This window comes from Pan troglodytes, chromosome 2 (genome assembly GCF_028858775.2).
Source record: "Pan troglodytes isolate AG18354 chromosome 2, NHGRI_mPanTro3-v2.0_pri, whole genome shotgun sequence".
Taxonomy (NCBI): Eukaryota; Metazoa; Chordata; class Mammalia; order Primates; family Hominidae; genus Pan; species Pan troglodytes.
In genome coordinates this window covers 186697515-186724255 of record NC_086015.1, presented here as the reverse complement: position 1 = coordinate 186724255, position 26741 = coordinate 186697515, and the positions used below count along the sequence as shown (strand labels likewise).

General features: G+C 46.7%; 1 protein-coding gene across 1 annotated transcript in view; it reads left to right on the top strand.

Moving 5' to 3' along the window:
• The window catches only part of KLHL6 (kelch like family member 6), a 63852-nt gene that overhangs the window by 12129 nt on the left and 24982 nt on the right, over window positions 1–26741 (top strand). Inside the window, exon 2 of the mRNA XM_001134897.7 lies at window positions 15598–15763. Coding sequence (XP_001134897.1) covers window positions 15598–15763 — 166 coding nt within the window. The remainder of the gene's footprint in view (window positions 1–15597; window positions 15764–26741) is intronic.

Below are 26741 nucleotides of genomic sequence, written 5' to 3'. Positions count from 1 at the left end.
GGCTGAGTATCAAGGGCGTTTTGGTGTTGGGGGAATTTTGGGAGAGGTGGAGGCCCAGTGGATAACTCCTGGAAGGTGGAATTTTATTGTATTATTGTATATAGCGAACACAACACAAAAAAATAGGACAGAAGAGAACAGAGATTAGGGAAAGTTAGGAAAGTGTCAGGTGACTAGCAGTGTCTTTAAAACTCAGGATAGCAGGCTGGGTTGGCAGACGATGTCTGTCTCATTAGCAGGTGGGCCTGGAAATGGAGGGGGAGAGAATTCTTAGTAACTGCTATGAAAATCCTCACTCCTCCCATGCTCCTCCAGTGTACCACCGATGATTAGCAGGCCTTCAGTTAAGGAGCACTGCATAGTATTATCTCTCTCTCTCTCTCTCTTTTTTTTTTTGAAATGGAGTTTCGCTCTGTCGCCCAGGCTGGAGTGCAGTGGTGCGATCTCAGCTCACTGCAACCTCCATCTTCTGGGTTCAAGCTATTCTCCTGCCTCAGCCTCCAGAGTAGCTGGGATTACAGGTCAACACAACAAGATAGTTTTTGTATTATTAGTAGAGATGGGGTTTCGCCATGTTGGCCAGGCTGGTCTTGAACTCCTGACCTCAGGTGATCTGCCCGCCTCAGCCTCCCAAAGTGCTGGGATTACAGGCTTGAGCCACCTCACCCAGCCAGTATTATCTCTCTTAATGTGCAAATACCTGGAGGGGAAGGAATGCAAAATGTTAAACTTTCAGAACTACAGTGCTGAGTGGACTTAGTGAATTTCCATCCATCTGTCCATCCATCCATCCACCCATCCATCCATCCATCCATCCATCCATGTATCCATCCATCTGACACAAATTTATTAAGTGCCTACTCTGTGGCAGGCACAGAGTTTACAAAGATGAATAAATTATGGTTCCTGCTTGACCTGGAAATCATCATCTAGTTAGGACAGAGAGATAAGTAAATTGATGTTTACTGTACAGGGTGATAAGTGCTATGATGCAGCTCTGCACAGGGGTTATGGTGGAGCTGGGCACAGGGGCTGTGAGAGGTTTGCTACATGGGAGCTATAGGAGCTTACAGAAGGGCATTAAATCAGACGGAAGAAAGAGCAGTCTGAGAAGGCTTCCTGGCAGAGGTGATATCTGAACGGAGTTTTGAAGGATGAGTAGGCATTGGCCAGAAGGGGCCAGAGGGGAGAAAGGAGAAGAGAGGAGCATTCCAGGCAAAGAGAAACACATCCGGGAAGGTGCCACGCAGTGTAACCACAGGTAGAAGAGTAGGTTGAAATAAAGGACATGCATAGGCCAATAAGGCTGAGAGACAGGCATGGTCAGACCGGGAAAGGTTTTGTTGGGTGAAGCTGTGGAGTTTGAAACATGACTTACAGATAGTGGGAAGCCATGGAAAAGTCTTTAAGTAGGAAAGAGATGTGATCCAAGATCTCCCTTAAAATAATCCTTTGCACTATGGGTATGGAGGGTCCCATCAATCTAGGCAGACCCTTAGGTAAGTTGCAAGAAATTTCAGTGAGAGGAGATGAGGGTTGGAATTAAGGTATAGGCAGTGTGGTTGGGGAGAAGGCCTCCAGCAACATTCACATCCTCTCTGAGGGCCTGCAGGGCAGCCGGACCACAGAGAGCATGAGGGAGAGGCAGCGCTGCCCAGCAGGGAAGGGTAGGGGGAAGTGAGGTTAGGAGGGCTGGAACACAAAGCAAACTGACTCCACTCTTTGGTGAGGACCAGCTCTGAGCCTCAAGATTGGAAAGAGAAAGAGAAAGAGAAAGTGGTCTGACCTTATCAACCCTTCTCCTGCCCAGGCTATCCCGTTTTAGAGCAAAGCTCATAAACAAAACATCTCAAGTTCTGGACTTGCAATTCTTGAACACCTTGGAGATAGAGCCACAGCTATTATTAAAATATGTTCCCCTCTCTTATCCACATCTCTGATAGAGACCACTGCTGGCTTTTAGGGTGCCTTCCTTTGGTTTTTTTGTTTGTTTGTTTTTGTTGTTTTGTGTTTTTTAGAGGCTTGCTATGTTGCCCAGGCTGGACTTGAACTCGTGGCCCCAAGTGAGCCTCCTGCCTTGGCCTCCCAAGTAGCTGGGACTACAGGCATGTGCCACCACACTCAGCCCCTTCCTCTGAATGTAAATAAGTTACCTGGGAGGACCAGTTAGAAATGGGGGCCCCTTTCTGGGGGTTGCAATCCACATTAGTGCACAAGGCTTGGCAGGTGTAGGGGGCGCTGGATTTTAGCTCAAGTCAAGCCTGGCCTGTGCACTCCTGCGGGTAGCCCAACTGTGGCAGCTCCTCCTTCACGTCTAGATTCATAACTGCTCCCCATCCCCAGCTGGAGGAGCTCCTGTCTTCTGTCCCTTTCCCTCTGGATTCTGTATCATGAAAGCCCAAGGGACAGGCCTGGCAGTCCAGATTCCTCTGTGGCAGCTGGCGGAGGGAGCAGCCTAGAACGCACATAGGATCATCCTTGCCTGTCACAAGGGATACCTTTTATGACTGGAGGAGCCTTAGCATTTGAATACCTTGGGGTAAAGACTGGGGCCAGTGCCAGCTTGCAAGTTTCTAAGTGGTTAGAACCAGGGAAGGCTCAGAAAAAATCTTTAAGCAGAGGCTGATCCCTAACTTCTGGACAATGACATGGTCACAGGGAAGCCACATGGTCACAGGGAAGCCACAGAGTCCTGGAGGTGGGAGTGGAAAGTGGAAAAAGAGGGTCATGTGGAGCCTCCGGGCAATAGCCTGGTCGGGATGTGGTGGTGGACGGCGAGCGCAAATGCGGACCCTGCTCCAGGCCCAGAGGGGAAGTGAGAATCTGAGCCGACCTCGTTGGGTTGTGAGGGAAGTGGGGTTTTGTTAGGGGAAGCCAGGTTTCATCTTCAGGAAGGAGGTGGAAGATGTGTAAAAACAAAAGCAGACAAAGGTAAAGAATAATCACCATGTTTTGTAAGTTAAACTCTCAGGTAGGAGAGCTTAGGGTAATCATCAATGGGGCCGGGTGTGGTGGCGTGTGCCTGCAGTCTCAGCTACTTCGGAGGCTGAGGTGGGAGGATTGCTTGAGGCCAGGAGATTGAGGCCAGCCTGGGCAACAGAGAGATCTTGTCTCAAAACAAACAAACAAGCAAATAAACAAACAAAAACGGGCCTGGAGTTCCAATTCAGAGAATTGCTGGGATTTCTTTTGTCCAATTGTATCACTCCGCCCTGCGAGTGACAGACATTCAGCTCGAACTGGTCCAAGCATAAAGGGGAAAAAATAATTTATTTGCTCATGGAATTAAAAAAAGTCTGGGGTAATGGTTTCAGGTATAGTTGGGTCCTCGTGCCCAAATTAATGTTACCATGACTCAGTTTCTCTCTCCTTCTTAGTCCCGCTTTCCTCTGTGTGAGTTTCTCTCTCAGGGAATGTATTCACACATGAGGACAAGCAGGTAGCCAGCATCTCCAAACTTTCATGTCCACCAGCTCAGCAATTCTAGTGGGAAGAGACAGTTTCTCTTTCTCAGTAATTCCAAAGAAAGTTCTGGAATTGGCTCCAATTGAATTGGCTTCTTCCTATTCCCATCCCTGAACCAATCATTGTGGCTTGGGCTTGGATGGTGGGGTGTTTCCCAACGGAAGATCTGAGTACTCCTACTAAAAGAGACACGAGTAAGTTGGGCAGACAAAACAAAAACTGTCCATTGTATCTTTGTGACTGTATCATCACTAAAGCCTGACCACAAGTATATGTTGTAATTGATGTTCTTTCTTGTCTGATCTTGCAGACAGAACAAGTCCTTCTTTCTGTCATAAACTTGGATGGCAGAATTTCATGGCAAGCTGAGGCATCAGCAATGGTCTGGTGGGACTTGGAGGGATTCTGCTTCCCTAGGAACATGGCCAGAGTTTTCTTCTCCACAGGGGCCGTGGGCAGTGTCCTTGAGGAGTGGTGAACTAGGGCAAGAAGCTTGGCAGAAGGGAGTTCTTTTTTTTTTTTTTTTTTTTTTTGAGATGGAGTCTCACACTGTCACCCAGGCTGGAGTGCAGTAGTGCAACCTTGGCTCACTGCAACCTCTGCCTCCCGGGTTCAAGCAATTCTCCTGCCTCAGCCTCCCGAGAAGCTGAGATTACAGGCACCCGCCACCACACCCAGCTAATTTTTTGTATTTTTAGTAGAAATGGGGTTTCACTATGTTGGCCAGGCTGGTCTTGAACTCCTGACCTCGAGATCTGCCCGCCTCGGCATCCCAAAGTGCTGGGATTACAGGCATGGGCCACCGTGCCTGGCCCACAGAAGGGAGTTATTCTGAGGCCTGCTGATGCTTAGAGTCAGATCGGGGCAGCTGTAGGCTTCCAGCTCCTCTGTCAGTTTGGAGCAAAGCTGGCAAACGGAATGGGATTGCCACCTGATTCGGGAGGCACCCATAGGCCTCATGGAATTCTAGGAAGGCTGTGTCTTAGAAGATGAAAGGAAGGATCCATAGTGAGGGAGGACTGTCCAGAAACATATCTTCCCTAGCACTATGGCCAATTGTTTCCATGACCTTCGTTCAATCTCCTTCTCAGGAGGAGGCCTGTGTTAAGAAGTAGGGGTGACCTCTTTCTAGGGCAGAGGTTCTCAAAGTTTGCTTTGCAAAGGAATTATGAGTCGGAGCCAGGGACACCTAATTAAATGCATACCTCCAGCCCTACTGCTAGAGATTTGGCTTTAGTAAGTCTAAGGTAGGTGGGGTACAGGATTCTGCATTCTGAATAAGCACCCCAAGGTTCTGATGCAGCTGGTTCAGGGAACACACTTTGAGATCCACCTCTTGAGGCTGGAGTATCTGAGGCCAAGGATGTAAGCAGGACTCTAGTATTGAGACAGGATCCATATGATAAAACTTAGGGGACAGCTTGAGCTCAGAAACAGGGCAGAGCTGAATGTTTAAGTGCTTCCCTTGGTTAGTATTGGCTCAGGTTCTGGTGCCTTGAACTAAGAGGTGCTGGGGACCATAGAGAGAGATGCCATGTCATGCTAGGTCACACTTGCATCTGCTGACTCCCTGCTTTCTTTGCAATGGAACCCCCTTTGATTGACTTCATTGTGTTTATATCCAATAATCCTTTCTTAACAATAGTGTTCATTGTGTAGTACATGCTGACTGGTTTAAAAAACTTTTAAACTGATTGTATACATATGGACATTGTATTCTTAAGTAGAATTTAACTCATTTTGCGACTGATGTTAAAGCCACCGCCACACAGAATATCTCAGTGAAACAGGGGAGTTCGTTCCTGGTATAAACGGGGAATGGTGAAGAAATAAGAGGAAGGACACAACAGGGGGCAGACAGGTGGAGCCAGTGTAGGAGTGAGATAGTGGGAGTGATAGGGGTGGGTATTTGTTTATAGGGTTAGAATTAGGGTTACAGGAGGCAGGGCGTTCAGAGGTGTGGAGTTCTAGGGAAGGGGTCAGCTATAATGGAGTTGGGCTGGGTGAAATATTCTGAGTTGGTGAAGTTTAGGAACTACAGGAGCTTGTAGAGCTCATTGAAGTAGTGCAGGTACGTCGAATGTTCGGGTGTCCTCTTCAAGCTCTAGGCCCTGGACTCGGGAGTGTGATAGGAGTTCCCTAGTGGCAGTGGAGGGCCTCATCCTCCAGGGATGTTTGATAATTCTTGGAGGTACAGATTCCTGTCAAAAGCAAGTGCAAAGGGACTAGGAAGGACAAGTTGGTTGATTCATTCATTCACTCACTTTCCCTAGGGACCATCCCTACTTGGTGGTGGCACTGCTCTGGCCCCTAGATACAGTGCTGAGCATGGCACACCCTCACTCAGCTGGCATTCTAGTGGGGTGACAATAATTAACAAATAGGTAATCTAATTTCAGGATGTGCAGAGCTATGAAGAAAAATAAAGGAAGCGAAGAGGTGAGGGAGTGGCGATTTTAGATTAGGGGGAGTGTCGGGGAGAGCCTCTCTGAGAAGGCGATGTTTGGCAGAGACCTCAGGTGAGGAAGCCTGGTGGAGAATGGAGAGGCGTGTGGCCAGGCAGTGTTTGTGGCATGGCCTGACTTCATGCTGGGAGATTCTTGGGCCTGTGGATATTTTCATGACTGTTGTGGGAGACAAGCTTGCTGGGTCAGGCTCTATTTTGGGGTGGGCACTGACTCACCGCCCAAGTGTTGGGCAACTGGTATGCTGCTGTGAGATTGTTTCTGCTGTAAAATGAGGATCTTCCTAGCTACCTCTGTTTTACAACAATCTCATGAGAATTGGTCAGTGTCTTTCTAGAAAGTGTTTTTATTACACAATATCTTGCATGTATGCCACGGGATAAGTTGTCAGCAACCAACTCAGCTGTGTTCTCAGAGAGCAAAGTTTGGGCTGGTCCACTGAGCGCTGACACTGAGTTGATCCCCCCAAAAAGGCCTTGAACTCCTGCTGATTTTCTTGGTTTTCGTGCACTGCTGAGCTCCTGATTCAGAGCCTGAAGCCCTAGGTTCTGATCCCTACTCTATTGCTGACAACCCATGGGGACCAAGCTTTGTCCGAGTGTGTCCATGGATCTCCCAGAGGAGCAGCAGGAGGCCTGGGGGTATAGTCTATGAGGAATATGCAGATTTCCCCTTAGTTTCATCTTACCCATGTTCAGCATGGTGGCCATGGCCAGGGTAGTGTATTTAAGTGGCAGAAAATTCATGAAAATATTTCAAAGGGAGCAGAGAAATGCTGGGCCTTGGGGAGTCAAAGCTGGTTAAAAAGAGCCCTGGAGAGAAGGACACTGTCTTGAGGGCACTTTCTTTCTCTCCCATGAACTGAGCTGAGATGTTTAGGCCGATTTGTGCACAGTGCTGGCCCTATGCTTGCTCTGGATGGATGGTCGACAGCAATGCAGCAAGTCAGACACGCAGTTACCTGATACACACCCGGCCAAATGCTGAAGAGATAAGGGTTGTGAGTCAGTGTGGTGCTTGGTCCACTTACCCCTAAGTGTCTCCTACCAACCTTCCAAGATTCCTCTGATCTGGTCCAAAATACTTTCCCTGATTGAGTGCTGACGAGGTGCCCGGTATCGTGCTAACGCCTTGGTGTACTTCATCTTGCTTATTCTTCTGTGCAGCTCACTGAGGTGGGGACTATTATTATACCATTTTACAGATGAGGAAGCTGAGGTTCACTCACTTGCACTAAGTCACACAATGAGTGAGCATCAGAGGTCAGACTAGACACCAGTCCCTCCTCTGCCTGCCAACAGCCAGGTGGCTGCTCTTTTTCCCCTGCCCTCCCCAGGCTCCCGGAAGTCCCTTTGCTTGTGCACATGCAAACTCACACATACACAAAGCCAGATGTGCTGGAGAATTTACCTACTCCTGGATGGCCTGTAACCAAAGACAGTCAGTGTGGCCACAGAGTATCACGGCCCTTGCCTCCTGGTGGGACAATTCAGAAGTGTCTTTTCCAGAGGTCCCTGCAGGATCAGGCTGAAGCCACTTTTTGCATGACTTTTGTCTTGCTGGGCTTCCTCCCCACCTTGTCTTGCCCCCCATTCCCTTACGTCACTAGCAGAGGGGGTCTGCTTCCAGGGAATCCAGATGCCCGGTCAGACATGGGCTGAGCTGGGGCAGCATGTTATTAAGTGACTGTGATTCCAAACAAGAATTTGGGGCCAGGCACAGTGGCTGACACCTGTAATCCCAGCACTTTGGGAGCCCGAGGGGGGCAGATCATGAGGTCAGGAGATCGAGACCATCCTGGCTAACATGGTGAAACCCCATCTCTACTAAAAATACAAAAATTAGCCATGCGTGGTGGCAGGCGCCTGTAGCCCTAGCTACTCAGGAGGCTGAGGCAGGAGAATGGCATGAACCCGGGAGGCAGAGCTTGCAGCGAGCAGAGATTGTGCCACTGCACTCCAGCCTAGGCGACAGAGCGAGACTCCGTCTCAAAAAGAATTCGGAAGCCGTGGCTAGCAGTGACAGCCCAATTAAGAGTCCAGTTGACCCTAGAGAGCCCAATAATATGTCACATGGGAAACACATTGACTTCATTTAGGAGCTCCTTGGAGTGCAAAGCATTAACTTAGACCATTGGAACATCCCTCCTTTAGACTTGATTATACACATTCAACCAAATTAACCTCTCACTAATCTTCAAGTCACAGTCCGGGTGAAGTAACATTTCTAAATGTCATGTTGGTGGGTCTCTAGAGATGTGTTGCCTCAGTTATAGGAAGCTTATTTGACCCCATAATTAGTGCCCACCCTGTCCTGCTGAATTTCCTGTTTCCCATATATTTATTTATATGACATTCACGAGGGTGAAATTTGCTTTGCCTCCTGAGATGACTGTAGGTCTGGGTGACCCCAACACCTGAGTTCAGGACTGATGGCAAGAGCTGCACTGTCTAATATGGTAGCTACTAGCCACATTGGCTGTTGGGCATTTGAATTGTGCCTAGTCTGCACTGAGATGCTTTAAGTATAAAATACGCATGAGGCTGGGCACGTTGGCTCACGCCTGTAATCCCAGCACTTTGGGAGGCTGAGGCGGGCAGATCACAAGGTCAGGAGTTCGAGACCAGCCTGACCAACATAGTAAAACCCCGTCTCTACTAAAAATACAAAAATTAGCCAGGCGTGGTGGCATGAGCCTGTAGTCCCAGCTACTCAAGAGGCTGAGGCAGGAGAATCGCTTGAATCCGGGAGGCTGAGGCTGCAGTGAGCCGATATTGTGCCACTGCACTCCAGCCTGGGCAACAGAGAGAGACTCTGTCTCAAAAAAAAAAAAAAAAATATATATATATATATATATACACGTATATATGCATACATATATATACATATATACATACATATATATGATGGTCTTTGAAGACACAGTATGAGAAAAAGAATGTAAGTTATCGCATTAGTCATTTTAAAATATTTCTTACGTGTTGAAATGATATTTCAGGTATATTTTGGGTTAAATAAGATATGTTATTAAAGTTGACTTTTCTTTTTTTCTTTTTACTTTTTAAAAATGGGAGCTGGGCATGGTGGGACTCATGCCTGTAATCCCTCACTTTGGGAGACCGAGGTGGGTGGATCGCCTGAGCCCAGGAGTTTGAGACCAGCCTGGGCAACATGGTGAAACCCCATTTCTACAAACATTGCAAAATTAGCCAGACATGGTGGTTCATGCCTCTAGTCCGAGCCACTTGGGAGGCTGAGACAGGAGGATCACTTGAGCCCTGGAGATGGAGACTGCAATGAGCTGTGGTCGTGCCGCTGCACTCCAGCCTGGGCAACAGAGTGAGACTCTGTCTCAAAAAACAAACAAACAAACAAAAAATGTGGTGACTAGAAACTGTAAAATGCTGTAGATGACTCACATTACATTTCTATTGGGCAGCCTTGCTCTGGACACTCCAACAAAGGGAGGCTTAGAGAGTGATCTTCCAACTCCTCCAGGGAAGATATGCTGAGCTGAGAAGAAATCATAGGCTGTCTCTGAGAGCAGATTCTTTATAAAATCAGGAGGCAGTGAGGCAAGCCCTATATGACATTACTTTTAAAGGCTGGTGATTACGGTTCTGCAGACAGCTCTGTGCTGCTGGTCAAGAGGGTTTGTGGCTGAGGAAACTGGTCTGTAAATTGGTCACCTGCTCTGATATCATCACGGCTCCCCCAGCTCTGGGCGGGGATTTCTTCACTTTACAGAGGCCCCGGAATTCACCTCCGCTCTTTCTTTCTTGTTACCATATTCTTGTGAGGAGAAAGAGGCCAGCTGAGGGAAAAGAGAAGAGGGGAGGGAAGGAAAGGTTAGGAGGGTTACCATTGATTAAAACAACAAGGACAGAGGGGGAAGGACGGAGGCGGAAGGACAGAGGGGGGACGATCACCTTGACTAAAACAAAAGGTCCAAAAAGTCAGCAAGTCAAGTGTCTAGTGATTTTCTGTATCTCTGTCTCTCTCCCTTTCTCTCTCTGGAAGTCTTTTGACTTTTGAATGTTTCTGGGAAGCCATAAACAGTTACCTTTGTTTTGCAGATTAGGAAAAGGGGTAAAGAAATGGATGAGTGGCCAGGCACGGAGGCTCATGCCTGTAATCTTGGCACTTTGGGAGGCTGAGGAAGGAGGATCTCTTGAGCCCCAGAGTTCACCACCAGCCTGGGCAACAGAGTGAGACCTTGTCTCTACAAAAATTTAAAAAAAAAAAAATAGTTGGGTGTGGGTGCCTATAGTCCTAGCTACTGGGGAGCCTGAGGGAAGAGGGTCACTTGAGACCAGGAAAAGAAGGAAGAGAAAGAAACAAAGAAAGGAAGAAAGGAAGAAACAAAGAAAGAAAAAGAGAGAAAGAAAGAAGAAAGAAAGAGGGAAGGAAGGAAGGAAGGAAGGAAAGAAGGAAGGAAAGAACTGATGATTGATTTCCAGAGATAAATAGGAGGTGTGGGATAGAGAGGAGGGGCAGGACTTAGAGGTGTAATCCCCTCCGTGTTGAGATGGAAGTCCGAGCGTTTGGAATTACATCACCAGAGCTCCACCCAGGGCCTTTGCATTTCAGTGACTTGGCTGGGAGATAACGGCTCCCTAATCTGTTCATGTGTCTGTAGCTTAGAAAGTCCAGTGACTAATGTTTGGAGATGTTCCCTAGCGGTGTGGCTACTGCCTTAATTAGTACATTTTCTGAGAAAAGGCTTTCACATTGTCACAAGCCTCCCAGCTCTTTATGGGTTCATCTGATACTTGACTCTAGTGGCACCCATCACCTGCAAACAAAAGTGAGAACACATGTACTTAAAATGTTCTCTTTGAGTCCTGGCTTTGCTCATCAACCTTCAACGGCTCACCATTGCTCACTGAGTGAAAACCTAACTCCCTATCCTGCCTTCAGTGCCCTCCACAAGCAGGATCCAGGTTATCTTTCCAGACCATTGTTTCATCCCTCTCCTGTCCCCTGAGCTCCAACTGAATCACGTTTGCTAGTTTCTCTTCATGCCTCATGCCCTTGCATCTTTATGGCTTTACTCACTGTGCTTGTTACCTAGAAATCCTATCCATAATCTTCACATTTCAGAATTTTCCTTCTCTATGAGTAGCCATTCTTGGCCTCCACAGCACTTTGTAGGTCTCTTATGGCCCCTTGTAGACTGTTATTTGGGCATCAATGCCCTTGCTAGTTTGTGAACTACAAGGGTCTGGGGTGGATACAGACTGCCAGTATTAGTCAGCTTGGGCTGCCATAACAAAATACTATGGACTATGTGGCTTAAACAACAGAAATGTTTATTTCCTCACACTTCTATAGAGTCTGGAAGTCTAGCGTCAAGTTGCTAGCATGATCTGGTTTCTGGTGAGGGCTCCCTTCCTGGCTTGCAGACGGCCACCTTCTCACTGTGTCCTCACATGGCCTTTCCTCGGTGCGTGAGCAGGAGTGGTGGGGTGGGTGTGGAATCTCTCTTTCTGTTCTTATAAGGACACGAATCCTATCAAATTGAGATCCACCCTTATGATCTCATTTCACTTTAATTACCTCCTAAAAATCTTATCTCCTAATACATTCACATTAGGGGTTAGGTTTTCAACATATGAATTTTGTGGGGGACACAATTCAATCCATGACATTCCATACTTGGCCCCCAAATTCATGTCCTTCTTATATGCAAAATACATTCATTATATCCCAACAGCTTCCCAAGTCTTAATTTATTCCGGCATCAACTCTGAAGTCCAGATTATGGTCTGAATATCATCTAAATCACATATGGGTGAGACTTGATGTATAATTCATCCTAAAGCAAAATTCCTCACCAGCTGTGAACCTGTGGAAAAAGGCAAGATGTATGCTTCCAAAATACAATAATGGGACAAGTGTGGGATAGACATTCCCATTCCAAAAGGGAGAAATATGAAAGATGGGGCTGGGCGCGGTGGCTCACGCCTGTAATCCCAGCACTTTGGGAGGCAGAGGCGGGCAGATCACAAGGTCAGGAGATTGAGACCATCCTGGCTAACATGGTGAAACCCCGTCTCTACTAAAAATACAAAAATTTAGCCAGGCGTGGTGGCAGGAGCCTGTAGTTCCAGCTACTTGGGAGGCTGGAGGAGAATGGCGTGAACCTGGGAGGCGGAGCTTGCAGTGAGCCAAGATTGTGCCACTGCACTCCAGCCTGGGAGACAGAGTGAGACTCCGTCTCAAAAAAAGAAAAAAAAACAAAGACAAAAAAAGAACAGAAAGAAGGAACAAGTGATGTGTCCCAAGAAAGTCCAAAATCTAGCGAGATAAATTCCATTAGATTTCAAGGCTTCAGAATAATCCTTTTTGGTTTGATTGTCTTCCCTTCTGTCCCACTGAGGTGGCAGTGTCACCTCCATGGCTGTAGGTGTGAGTCCTCCCAACAACCCCTCCCCCGACTCCCAGGTGTCTGATGGAGGCTGTCTGGCTTCTTGAACCGAGGCAGTGGTCCTGATTATCTCTGAATCACCCTTAGGGTAATTTTTCCCTCTTCTGGAAGAATAGTGAGGGCTGGGTGCAGTGTCTCACGCCTGTAATCCCAGTGCTTTGGGAGGCCAAGGTAGGTGGATCACCTGACGTCAGGAGTTTGAGACCAGCCTGGCCAACATGGCGAAACCCCCCATGTCTACTAAAAATAAAAAATTAGCCAGGCGTGGTGGCGAGTGCCTATAATTCCAGCTACTCCAGAGGCTAAGGCAGGAGAATCACTTGAACTTGGGAGGCAGAGGTTGCAGTGAGCTGAGATGGCACCTCTGTACTCCAGCCTAGGTGACAGAGTGAGACTCTGTCTCAAAAAAAAAAAAAAAAAAATGCATGTTCACAGCTGAGTACCTCATTGTTTTTTACCGTCAAATCCAAGAAGTCTGACAGCCTTCCTTCAATTGTCTTGTCTCTTCCCCTTCAGTTCAAACTGGCAGTGTTTCTTTCTGTTCCTATAATTCCATAAGCATTTTCTTAAATGATAGTCCAGCCACATTTTTGGTGTTCTCTTCAGAACATGCTCCCTCATTTTTCTCAGAATGGGTAGACTGAGAATTTTCCAACTCTTTAATTTTTGGTTCCCTTTTGCCTAAACATTCTTTTTCTAATTCACCCCTCTCCTCTTGCATTTTACTACATGCAGTAGGAGGAACAAAGCTGCTTCTTCCACGCTTTGCTCAGATGTATCCGCAGCTAAATATCCAATTTCATTGTTTGCAAGTTCCACCTCTTGCAAAACAGCAGAACACAGTTTAGTCCTTTCTTTGCCACTTTATAACAAGGATCACTTTCCCTCCAGTTTCCAATACGTGTTCCTCATTTCCATTGGAGACTTCACCAGAATGATCTTTAATGCCCATATTTCTGCCAACATCCTATTCGTGGCAATCTAGACTTTTTCTAGCTTTTACCTCAAAACTCCTCTAACCTCCACTCATGACTCAGTTCCAAAGCTGTTTTCGCATTTTTTCGGTATTTGTGACAGCAGCGCCCCACTTCTCAGTACCAAAATGTGCCTTTTCAGCTTGGGTTGCCATAACAAAACACCATTGACTGGATGGATTAACCAACATACATGTATTTTCTCACAGTTCCGGATGCTGAAAGTCCGAGATTGGAGTGCTAGCATGGGTGGGTTCTGGTGAAGTCCCCTTCCTGGCTTGCAGATGGCCACCTTCTCGCTGAGTCCTCACACGGGGCAGCACGTGCAAGAGAATTCTGGTCTCTGTTCCTCTTCTTACAAGAACATCAATCCCATCCGATTAGGACCTCAGCCCTATGACCTCATTTTTCTTAATTACCTCCTAAAACCCCTATTTCCAAATGGAGTCACACTGCGGGGTTAGCGTTTCCTTTCTTTCTTTTTTTTTTTTTTGAGATGGGGTCTTGCCCTGTTGCCCAAACTGGAGTGCAGTGGCGCAATCTCAGCTCACTGCAACTTCCGCCTCCTGGGTTCAAGAGATTAGACACGACTGGCTAGTTTTTGTATTGTTGTAGAGATGGAGTTTCACCATGTTGGCCAGACTGGTCTTGACCTCAAGTGATGCACCCGCCTTGGCCTTCCAAAGTGCTGGGATTACAAGCATGAGCCCCCACCCCCGGTTCCCCACCTACTTTTAATTCATGCATTCTTGCTATATTTTAGGTACCATTTAAGTTTCCAAAATTCCAGAAATGTTTTCAGAGCATGGTTCAGTTACATGCATTTTAAAAATAAATAAAATTGCTCACACATTCCCTGGGAAGGACCAACAGTTTAAATGTCAAAGTCCAAGAAGCATGATAAATTCTTATGGGCTTGGCATGGGGCCTGGCATGGGGTAAAAAAAAAAATCTCTATATCTCTCTTTTTTAAACTTTTATTTTAAGTTCAGGGGTATTTAGGTTTGTTATATAGGTAAACTTATGTCATGGGGAGTTGTTGTACAGATTATTTAATCACCCAAGTGTTAAGCCTAGTACTCATTAGTTATTTTTCCTGATCCTCTCCCTCTTCCCACCCTCTACCCTCCGGTAGGCCTCAGTGTGTGTTGTTTCCCTCTATGTGTCCATGCGTTCTCATTATTTAGCTCCCGCTTATAAGTAAGAACATGAGATATTTGGTTTTCTGTTCTTGTGTTAGTTTGCTAAGGATAATGGCCCCCAGCTCCTTCCATGTCCCTCAAAGGATATGATCTCCTTCTTTTTTTATGGCTGCGTAGTATTCCGTGGTGTTTATGTACCACATTTTCTTTATCCAGTCTACCACTGGTGGGCATTTGGGTTGATTCTATGTCTTTGCTATTGCGAATAGTGCTGCAATGAACATACACGTGCATGTGTATGGTAGAATGATTTATAGTCCTTTGGGTCCTAATCCTTACAATAAACTTAAAAAATAGCTATTAAAATCCCCATTTCAGATGAGAAAACTGAAGGTCATGGAGATTAAATGACCTGTCCAACTCCTGGGTTGGTGGAGCTGGTGTTCAAATCCTGGTCCATCCAATGCTACGATAAAACCTACATCCTTTCTATCCTCTTCCCCTGCTGCCAAGATGGCGGCTAAATATCTGGAAGTCCAGTTGTGGGGAGGGAGCAGGAAAGGCAGAATCCAGAGGCAAGAGAGTCCTGAAATGAGGGAATTCAAGGCTCCAGCTGCATCTGGGAACCTGCGGACATTGGGTTCAGCTGCTGGGGTGAGAGGCAGCTACAAGAGCCACTTGCGCTTCTGGCAGGTATCTGGGCCTCAGCTGGCCAGGCCAGAATGTGGGGCCAGGCTCCAGGCCAGACGAGAGCTAGTGTGAGAGTCAGAAGCCCTGTTTGGGTGCTGGGGGGAAGAGAAAAGATGAAGCTTGGGGATTCCACAATGCCCTCAGATGAATCTCCTGCACTTTGAGCCAATAAAAGCCAATAAAATAGATCTGGGACTGACTTCGGAGATCACAATCGGGCATGGAGGAGCAGGGCAGTTCAGTTCAGCTCGGTAAGTACTGATGAAATGTCTAATGCGTAGGGGGTGCTGGAGAACAGAGAGCCACCAGCCCAGGACCTGATCTTGGGAAACCCCCTGTTCTGTGAGGGCCTGATGAGTCTGAAAGGGGATCTCTTTAGGCCTGGAACCAAGGGTCTCGGCACGATTCACATTCACACATTTCTCTTCCAGGGCCATGTTCTGCAACGATTTAAAGGAAAAGTATGAGAAAAGGATCATTATTAAAGGGGTTGATGCTGAGACCATGCACACTCTGCTGGACTACACGTACACCAGCAAGGCGCTGATCACCAAGCAGAATGTCCAGCGGGTCCTGGAGGCTGCTAACCTCTTCCAGGTGTGTGAACAAACTGGCTCAGTGCTCTTCTCTGAAGCAGGTGAATGCAGTAATTCTCCAGAGGCCAGACCTGGTCTAGCTCCCAGGCCTGTACCTGGGACATGGACACACACACACACACACGCACACAAACACACACACACACGCACACCCCTAGCTGGGCTTGTGCTTACTTGAAAGTTAGAAGATGCTCTTTTGCAAAATTTCTCGGAGGGAGTGAGATAGGACATTGACTCCTTAATAAGTTGAAGCCAGGGGAGCTTTGTGCCTAGAACCTAGGCATGGGTCCTGACTCCAAGAACAATAAGTACAACTTGCAGAAGCTTAATTGGAGCCAGTGGCTCTTCTGTGGTTTGGGGTTACTGATGTCTCCTGGTTTCATCGAGGGTGGTGTTTATGTTTCTGTTTTCTGTTCTCCTTTCAGTTTTGGGTGGCTTTTCAAAAGAGCTATAAAAACTTTTTAAATAGTAAAGACTATAATCTTTTGTAATGTATGTTTCAGATATTTTCCTGCTAGTCACTTGACTCATCATTTTAAAATATAGCTTTTTTAATGTACAAAAGTTTAAAACTAGTACTTAGTCATAGCTATTGATCATTTCCTGGAAGACTTTTGTCTTTGGTGTGCATTTTTAGCCTTTCCCTTGCTTGATCATATCCTTATTCAATTTCATTTAGTCTTGTTATGTTTACAACTTTAATATCCTTTTTTTTTGGTTTGTTTTTGTTTTGTTTTTTTTAAGAGAGAGTCTCACTGTGACGCCCAGGCTGGAATGCAATGGCACCATCTTGGCCCCCTGCAACCTCTGCCTCCCGGGTTTAAGTGATTCTCCTGCCCTAGCCTCCCAAGTAGCTGGGACTACAAGTGCATGCCATCATGCCCAGATGATTTTTGTATTTTTAGTAGAGATGGGGTTTCACCATATTGGCCAGGTTGGTCTTGAACTCCTGACCTCAAGTGATCCATCTGCCTCAGCCTCCCAAAGTGCTGGGATTACAGGCATGAGCCATCGTGCCCGGCCAACTTTAATATACTTACAATCACTTGGCATAAATTATTTTTCTCCATTCCCCCCACCCCTTGCCTCATTTTTAATTTTCTCTCAAGTGATGAACTTCCATAGAGATGTTAGTTTTAATGAGAACAGTGGGAGAGGACAGACATGGTGCAGAGACAGAGTGAGCTTTATTTGTTGTTGATTTCCCTATTCCGGTAATCCCTTGCCTCAAAAAATCCCAAATATCTTTTACTTTCTAGGCAGAAATTAGCAAGTTTCTTTCTGAAGCAATTGTACTCAGTTTCCTTATAAGTGTCAATTCTTAAGAAAATAAGAGAAGATTGCTGTGGGCTTCCAAATATCTATTTAACCCACTGATTTCTGTTGACTCTGGGTTACTTGCTATGAAGTCTCAGACAGAGAAAACTGGGGTCATATTCAGGCTTCACGGCATCATAAGGGACAGAAGTTTATAGGTTGTTGAAATAACTTTGTGGTTTGTAAAAATTATTTATTTATTTATTTATTTGAGATGGAGTTTTGCTCTTGTTGCCCAGGCTGGAGTACAATGGCTCAATCTTGGTTCACCGCAACCTCTGCCTTCTGGGTTCAAGCAATTCTCCTGCCTCAGCCTCCCAAGTAGCTGGGATTACAGGCATGTGCCACCACGCCCGGCTAATTTTTTTTGTATTTTTAGTAGAGAGGGGGTTTCACCATGTTGGCCAGGCTGGTCTCGAACTCCCAACCTCAGGTGATCCGCCCGCCTCGGCCTCCCAAAGTGCTGGGATTACAGGCGTGAGCCACCACACACGGCAAAAAATTATTTATTCTTTTGAATGGATAAAACATACTCCCATTCCAAATTCAGAAATCCGGAAGGGAAGCAATGACACTGCCTGTTTGCAGTGTCCTGCTGTTCTTCATATTCCATGCATATAGCAGTCTCTATATGCATATCACTCCCACTCAGGCTTCCATTTTTTCTAACACAACGTAGGCACACTATACATCCTGTTTCGCATCTTACTAGTTTTACTTCACATTCTATTTTGGGCATTGCCGCAGGTCTGCGTGTGGAAACTACCTTGTTCTTCTCAATGGCAGCATAATATTGTTGGGGTCACATTAGATGTGAAACATGTCCAGTTATTGCTAATGATCTCTTATAAGGCAGAGTGGCAGAGTAGAAAGAACACGGGCAAGCAGACCTGGGTTTAAACCCTGGGTCAGTCACTTATTTGCTATGTGGCTGTAGACCAGTTCCTTAAATTTTCTGAGATTCAGATTTTTCATTTGTAAAATTAGGCTGATAAACATCCCACCTTCCAGGGAAAGCTATTATGAGGTTAGATGAGATGATGTTTTCAAAGTACAGCATATTTCCAGGAATGGACGTGTCTTCCCATCAGTTGCGTGGTTTTTACTTTACTTTGGATAGTTTGTGCCTTGGATAAATGGGGCTGACATTGAGCTATGAGAACATTTCCCTAAGGCATTCCTAAATTTTTCCCCCCTGGGTTAGGATTGTAAGAGACCATGTTTAAAAGTGTGTGTGTGTGTGTGTGTGTGTGTGTGTGTGTGTGTGTGTGTTTAGAGAGTCTCACTCTGTTGCCCAGGCTGGAGTGCAGTGGCGCAATCTTGGCTCACTGCAACCTCTGCCTCCCGGGTTCAAGTGATTCTGCTGCCTCAGACTCCCGAGTAGCTGGGATTACAGGCGTGCACCATCATGCCTGGCTAATTTTTGTATTTTTAGTAGAGACGGGGTTTCACCATGTTGGTCAGGCTGGTCTTGAACTCCTGACCTTGTGATCCACCTGCCTTGGCCTCCCAAAGTGCTGGGATTACAGGTGTGAACCACCATGCCCAGCCAAAAGTTTTTTTTATCATGTTCATACGATACATGATTAGAATGATGAAATGAATCAGTGCTTTATTTTAATTAACTCGGGGTTATAGGTAGAGAAAAGTGTGCCAGTGATGGCATTTTATCTGGTCCTTTTAGAACATCTGCAGAAGTCAGTACCACCTCTGTGGGACTGAAATGAACAGGAATCAGATTATCTCAGTGCTCCCCGCCCCACCCAGTAATAAACGCTTCTTAATTTTCACACCATTGGTGTGACTCAGATGCTCTTAGTGTCTTCCTGTTACCCACCAATTGCTTCTCTCCCAGAATTTCCTGGTCCAGGAAGAGAATCTGATGACCAAGCCAATCAGCTCTATCACTGTTGGGGAAGAGCTTTTCCTACCAGGCCAGGCAACGTCATGAGCTGCTGGCCAGTTTACAGCGTGGGTGCCTTGGGTTTACATACCAATCAGCGATGCCATGAAATAGGACAGTTTCTTTTAGGAGGAAACTTTGGGTGTGGCAGGTACTGATTGATCTGCCCACTAGAAGAACTTTGCAATCATCTGGCCGTAATGCATTGGCCAATCATGAGGAGAAACACATTTTCCCCAACTAGTTTTTGGAAAGGTAAAAGTAAGAGAAGCATCTAAGAGGAAAAGCCTAAGGGACCTGTTCTCACATGAGGTGGGATCTTTGAAATGAATGCCACCCAGTAGGGGCTCTAGAGAAGCCAAGGGCCTCCCTTTCCTTAACTGGACCTTCAGGCTTCTGAGTCGTAGGTAAGCAAGCCAGCCCCAAACTATGGACCTGGGACAATGACTGTAAGGACTTGGCAAAATTTTTCCATCTTGAAGGAGAATGATTTCTCAATCAGGGCACTGCCATGTTTGTTTGAGAAGTTTGCCATGTCTGTTACTTTCATTTTTATTATTAAAAACTCATGAGGCCGGGCACAGTGGCTCACGCCTGTAATCCCAGAACTTTGGGAGGCTGAGGCGGGTGCATCACCTGATGTCAGGAGTTCCAGACCAGCCTGGCCAACATGATGAAACCCTGTCTCTACTAAACATACAAAAAATTAGCCAGGTGTGGTGGTGGGCACCTGTAATCCCAGCTACTCAGGAGGCTGAGGCAGGAGAATCTCTTGAACCCGAAAGGGGGAGGTTGCAGTGAGCTGAGATCGCGCCACTGCACTCCAGCCTGGGCGACAGAGTGAAACTCCATTTAAAACAAAACAAAACAAAACACCTCATGAAATGTAGCCAAATACCACCTGTACCCCAAAAACTTATGGAAAAAAACAAACAACAACTCATGGGAAAAGAAACCAACTCATGAAAGAGTAAGGGAGTGGGAGCTTATCTGCAGGCAGCAAGAAGATGTGAGGTCAGGGAGACCATTCTCACCCTGCATTTGGTCTTGGATGTAAGGATCCCTACGGTACATAACAGTTGGTTAGAAGCAGCAACTTAGGAGAAGAAAACCAGGCTAAGTCCTGTGGCCAAAGTGAGGAAAAAGGGGGATGCTGGAGTGGAAGCTTGGTCATCTGGCCTGGGCCTGAGAAGAGCCCATGAGGGGCTCCCACAGAACCTTCTGGGGCAGTGACATGGTGGCAGTTAGAGGAGACATTGGTGAAGGTCCAGTGTTGCTTATTTCCCTAGGATTGCCTTTGTTTACAATAGATGAATGCGCATGAGGCTAATGCGGATGAGACAGCCGTGTGGTCAGTGGCTGACTTGATGGCCTGGATTGGCTCCTTGGCTTATCCAATGCCTGGGACATAGCAGGCATGCTATGAATATTGGTGGAATACATGAATATGTGAATAAATGCACTAATGAGTGTGTCACTCTTGTTCATTACTAGCTGGATGTAAGGACTTCTCAAAAACTGCTCAAGAAGCCAGGAGCGGTGGCTCACGCCTGTAATCCCAGCACTTTGGGAGGCTGAGGCAGGCGGATCACTGGGTCAGGAGATCGAGACCATCCTGGCCAACATGGTGAAACCCCGTCTCTACTAAAAATAGAAAAATTAGCTGGGCGTGGTGGCGTGCGCCTGTAGTCCCAGCTACTCAGAAGGGAGTCGATTGAACCTAGGAGGCGGAAGTTACAGTGAGCCGAGATCGCACCACTGCACTCCAGCCTGGTGACAGAGTGAGACTCCATCTCAAAACAAAAACCAAACAACCAAACAAAAAAAAACTGCTCAAGACTCCAACAGAAATTACTTGGTCTCCTTCCAAGCAACACTAAGAAGCCCAATCCTGGCTCTTGGAAATGGTGTGGGCCAAGAGAGGAAGAAATATTTCACAGGCTAATACTAATAATTGCTTTATTTTATAGGTGCCTGATGAAGTGCCAGGCACCTACTATGATATACTATGTACACACATGAATTTCTGTTGTCATGGACAGAGACTCACAGATTATATCTATTCAACACCATAGAAGCCAGTCAATCTAGGCAAGAAAACCAGTTGGATTATTTCCTTGCTATCATCTACATAAAATCAGCCTGTTGACTATTTGATGCACTCCCTCTCACACTAACATTTGGTCAACCAGTGTTGCTGTGTGGCTACTGTAAGCATTAAGCAATCAGGGTTAGTCTACTGGGTCCACATGAGAGCCACAGTGGCCCTTTTCAGAGCATTCACCAGGTAGCAACTTTTTTTTTTTTTTGAGACAGAGTCTTGCTCTGTTGCCCAGGCTGGAGTGCAGTGGCGCCATCTCGGCTCACCGCAACCTCTGCCTCCTGGGTTCAAGTGATTCTCCTGCCTCAGCCTCCTGAGTAGCTGGGATTACAGGCATGTGCTGCCACACCCAGCTAATTTTTGCGTTTTTATTAGAGACAGGGTTTCACCATGTTGGCCAGGCTGGTCTCGAACTCCTGACCTCAGGTGATCCACCTGGCTTGGCCTCCCAAAGTGCTGGGATTACAGGCCTGAGCCACCGTGTCCAGCCGGTAGCAGCTATTTTGCCTGAACTACATTGTTTAAAGTCATGTAAGTCTGGCCAGACACGGTGGCTCACGCCTGTAATCCCAGCACTTTGGGAGGTGGAGGCGGGTGGATCACCTGAGGTCAGGAGTTCGAGACCAGCCTAACTAACATGGTGAAACCCCTGTCTCTACTAAAAATACAAAAATTAGCCAGGTGTAGTGGCGGGCGTCTGTACTTCCAGCTACTTGGGAGGCTGAGGCAGGAGAATCACTTGAACCCGGGAGGCAGAGGTTGCAGTGAGCTGAAATCGCACCATTGCACTCCAGCCTGGACGACAGAGTGAGACTCCATCTCAAAAAAAAAAAAAAATCAGGTAGGTCTTTTTACCCTCAATGTATAGAGGAGGGGCATAAAATTCAGCAATGTTAAGGAAACGCTCAAGTCTTCACAGCTACTAAGAGGGGAGCCTGGATTTGACTCCTGTGGCCCTGTGCGTAGCCTGTGTGTTCTCCACTGCACATGTTCTGTCCATGCCTCAGAGTGACGCCTGAAACAAGCCATCACCCTGAAGGCAGCTAGGGCCTCCGGGGAGGGTGTCCTCAGGCAGGACTGCCCAGTGCAATGTTCTGAGAACCAGCAGTGCTCTGTGCGAGTGTGTCGGGGGCAAGACTGGCCCAGCACCCTCTGGGGAACCTTGGATGCCTGGGGCCACCTGTAGGGGAAAGAAAGAGATCAGACTGTTACTGTGTGTGTGTGGAATGAAGAAGACATAAGAAACTCCATTTTGTTCTGTACTACGAAAAATTCTTCTGCCTTGAGATGCTGTTAATCTGTAACCCCAGCCCCAACCCTGTGCCCGCAGCAACATGTGCTGTGTTGACTCAAGGTTTAATGGATTTAGGGCTGTGCAGGAGGTGCTTTGTTAAAAATGTGTTTGCAGGCAGTATGCTTGGTAAAAGTCATCGCCATTCTCCAGTCTCGAGAGTACCCAGGGACAGAATGCACTGCGGAAGGTCACAGGGACCTCTGCCCAAGAAAGCCTGGGTATTGTCCAAGGTTTCTCCCCACTGAGACAGCCTGAGATATGGCCTCATGGGAAGGGAAAGACCTGACCGTCCCCCAGCCCGACACCCGCAAAGGGTCTGTGCTGAGGAGGGTTAATGAAAGAGGAAGGCCTCTTTGCAGTTGAGATAAGAGGAAGGCATCTGTCTTCTGCTCGTCCCTGGGAATGGAATGTCTCGGTGTAAAACCCGATCGCACATTCTATTTACTGAGATAGGAGAAAACCGCCTTATGGCTGGAGGTGAGACATGCTGGTGGCAATATTGCTCTTTACTACACTGAGATGTTTGTGTAAACTCAAACATAAATCTGGCCTACGTGACATCAAGGCACAGCACCTTTCCTTAAACTTATTTATGACACAGAGACCTTTGCTCACACGTTTTCCTGCTGACCCTCTCCCCACCATTACCCTATAGTCCTGCCACATCCCCCTCACTGAGATAGTAAAGATAGTGATCAATAATTACTAAGGAAACTCAGAGACCAGTGTCGGCGCGGGTCCTCCGTATGCTGAGCGCTGGTCCCCTGGGCCCACTGTTCTCTCTCTATACTTTGTCTCTGTGTCTTATTTCTTTTCTCAGTCTCTCATCCCACCTGATGAGAAATACCCACAGGTGTGGAGGAGCTGGCCCCCTTCACCACCAAGCATCCCCAGAATGAGTCTGCTGCTAGCCATTTAACATCTCTTTTGTCTTTATATTTCTCGGTGTTTGATCTCAATTGTTTATGCTTTTATTTTTAGGTATAACTTGCATTTAGTAAAATGTACACTTCTTAAAGTGCTTCCAGCTTGATGATTTTTCACATGTGTATTTCACCATGCAACCACCAGTCAGATCAACATTGACAACAGCCCTGGCATCCCAGAACTCTCCTTCACAGCCTCCCTAGCCAGTCCTTTCCCACGCTAACTACTGCTCTAGCATCTGTTGCCATGGGTTAGTTTTGCCTGCTTTTGAATTTCATATTGTTCTTTTTGAGTCCTAACTAGTATAGAGGGTCTGAATTTTAGGCTACAAACTCAAGTGTGCCAAAAAGAATGTGATTTAACCTATTATTTTTCTGTTTTCTTGTGTTTTTTTTTTGAGACAGGGTTTTGGTGTGTCACCTAGGCTGGAGTGCAGTGGCACAATCATAGCTCACTGCAGCCTTGAACTCCCAGGCTCAAGAGATTTTCCTACCTTGGCCTCTCAAGTAGTTGGGAATATAGCCATGCACCACTATGCCTGGCTTTTTTTTATTATTATTATTTTTTTTTTTTTAGAGACAAAGTCTTGCTCTGTTGCCCAGACTGGTCTCGAACTCCTTGCCTCAAGCAATCCTCCTGCCTCAGCCTCCCAAAGTGCTGGAATTACAGGCATGAGCACTGTGGTCGTCCAAACCTGTTATTTTTCTATCATTGAACTTAATTTGTATCCTGAGTTCTCATTCTACCAGTGGCAGAAATCATAGGTAGTGACACAGGAAAGTTTAATCAATTCAGGATTCGGGTTGCTTATATAGTTCCAGGAAACATTTATACAGTGCCAGGGCATTGAAAAAAGAGGCATCTGTCCTGGGCTTACCATGGTCATTTGCATTATTGGTCCATGTGGCACCCGCTGGAGCACCTGTGTTCCCATCAGTCTCTCTCTGATTTTTCATTCCTTTCTCACTGACATCAACAAGTCCTCAGTCCTACCTGATTCTGGTCATTGGTCCTTGCAGGTCACTTCACATTCTCTCTGTCCTGTTTGCAAAGCCTCTTCAGGTCTGGCAATCCTCTCAGCTACATCTGTGCCCCTCTCAAGACACAAGACACTTCCATTCCCTCTCCTTTACAAATCCAGAGCTACAGGGGATGTGGAGTAACTGCCACAGGGCCCCTTTGTCTGGAAACAATACACTCTCATCTCATCTGCTGCTGCCATACCGGACTGCTGCTTTTCTGCTTTCAGCTCGGCGATCAAGGCACATGTTCTTTTGTTCTCAGATTCACAACCTATAAGGGACATTTAGCATCCCCCTCACTCTGGAGATTTGGCCTGGGATGGGAAGCAAGGCATCATCTGGGGAACCCACCCCTGCTTCTCACTCTGTTGTTAGACAGTCTCTTTCTTGTCCCTCTTCCTTGCCTGGGAATCTTTATTGCCTCCAGGGTGGGAAAAGCTGACTCTTGCTTTGTCATCCATTCTCTCACGTCTCCTGTTTTGGTATAAACTTTGTACCCAGACTCTTTAGGACTCTGGCTTTTGAGGCTGGAAGGGCTAGGTTCTTACCACTAACTGGTATTTCTTTCAAAAGCACTTCTCTAGTTTAAGTTCTGAAAGTCTATTTAGAAACTCAAAAGCCAAGAATTATCTTCTTTTGCCTGCTCTATCACCCCTTCCCTGAGTAAGCCTGTGCTCGGTTGCTGCCTATAGGTTGTAAAATACAGGAAGTGGGGTGTGGGGTTTTTAATTGTAATGAAAATCCATATCGCTACCAGATTCTGACTTTAACTGCTCCCTAACTACCACAAATTACTAAGCATGTTCTAAGTGCAAGGTGTTGTGTGAGAAGCTGTCAGGAGAATATAAAGATTAAAAATGTGGAGTACAGATCACATTTTTGCAGCAATTTTGTCCCCTACATATCCCATTTGATGTTGACCATGTCTTTGTGGGCGAGCAGGCTAGGTAGAACCCTCACTGTGAGCCTGCGAGGTGAGTTTTATGTTCTTAGCACTTTCCAGATGAGAAAACTAGCTGAGAGAGAGAGAGTGTTCAGCTCATCAAGTGGTGGAGCTATGGGTGGAAGTTTCAAGTAAACCCAGAACTTCCAACTCCATATATCCACTTCCCTCCACTATCCCTGAAAGATTCTCAGTGAGCCTCCAGGCCATTGGGCAAACCAAGTAGAGCCCAAGGCAGAAAGGAGGGGACATTGAATTGGACCTCATAGGATGGTGGCAGTAGGATTGGGAGAAAAGTATTCCAGGCAGAGAGAACCTGGAAGTGGACTTGTTTCAGCCTTCTCTACCCACCACCCCACCTATTGCAGCTGCCTGTGTTCATGGGGCTGCTTCTCAGCACTTGTCTTCTGCTTCCATTCCTGCTCCTGTGCCCTACACACACACACACAAACCACACCCTGAGCATCAATCGTGTCCGAGATGCAATCATTCTACTTAATCTTTACAACAGTGTTTCTCCCTGGTCCTTACCTCATCGCTGGGCTGAATCACTGAGCCCCAGCCATGCCACTTGCCCCTTGAATATGTGGGTCACATGTATTGCCTGTTGTGCCCTGCTAGCCTGCTGGGGCCACCACCGTCTTCTCTGGAAACTCAGGGGCTGTTTGCTGATTGAATCTTGACTAAGCTTGCCACACTGCTGGTCTTTTCCCCAGTCCACTTCCACGGTTGCCTCAGTCCCCCAACACCTGCCCTGCCTTAGTGAGCAGGTCTTTTGCAGGTCTTAGTTCCTTCCCTTTCTGCCCACTCCATGAGGCTTCCAGGAACCAGCAGGTTTCTCAGCCAAGTCTAGAGCAAGGACTGAAAGGAGTGGCTAGAGGGAGCAGAGAATGTCCCTCCTGGGGGACTGTGAGACATACTGCCACGGGATTGGAGCTGGAGCATCGCCCGGGAGAGGGGAAGAGAGGTGAGGATGGAAGATTAGAATCAATGGTAATTCACAAATTTTTAGCATGAAGACCCCTTTTAAACACCAACACAGACCTCACAGGAGAGGAACTTTACTTTTAGTGTCTATTGCTGGAGAAGAAAAGTTTTGACAAAAAATTTACAATTGTCTGGGCACAGTGGCTCACACCTATAATCCCAGCACTTTGGGAAGCCAAGGCAGGCAGATCACTTGAAGCCAGGAGTTCGAGACCAGCCTGGCCAACATGGCAAAACCCTGTGTCTACTAAAAATATTATATAAAAATTAGCTGGGCGTGGTGGTGCGAGCCTGTAATCCCAGCTACTCGGGAGGCTGAGGCACGAGAATCACTTGAACCCGGGAGGTGAAGTTTGCATTGAGTTGAGATCACACCATGCACTCCAGCCTGGGTGACAGCATGAGACTCTGTCTCAAAAAACAACAACAAAAATTACAATGAATTCAGAAATACTTTGAAATAAATTTAAATGTTATTAATCTCA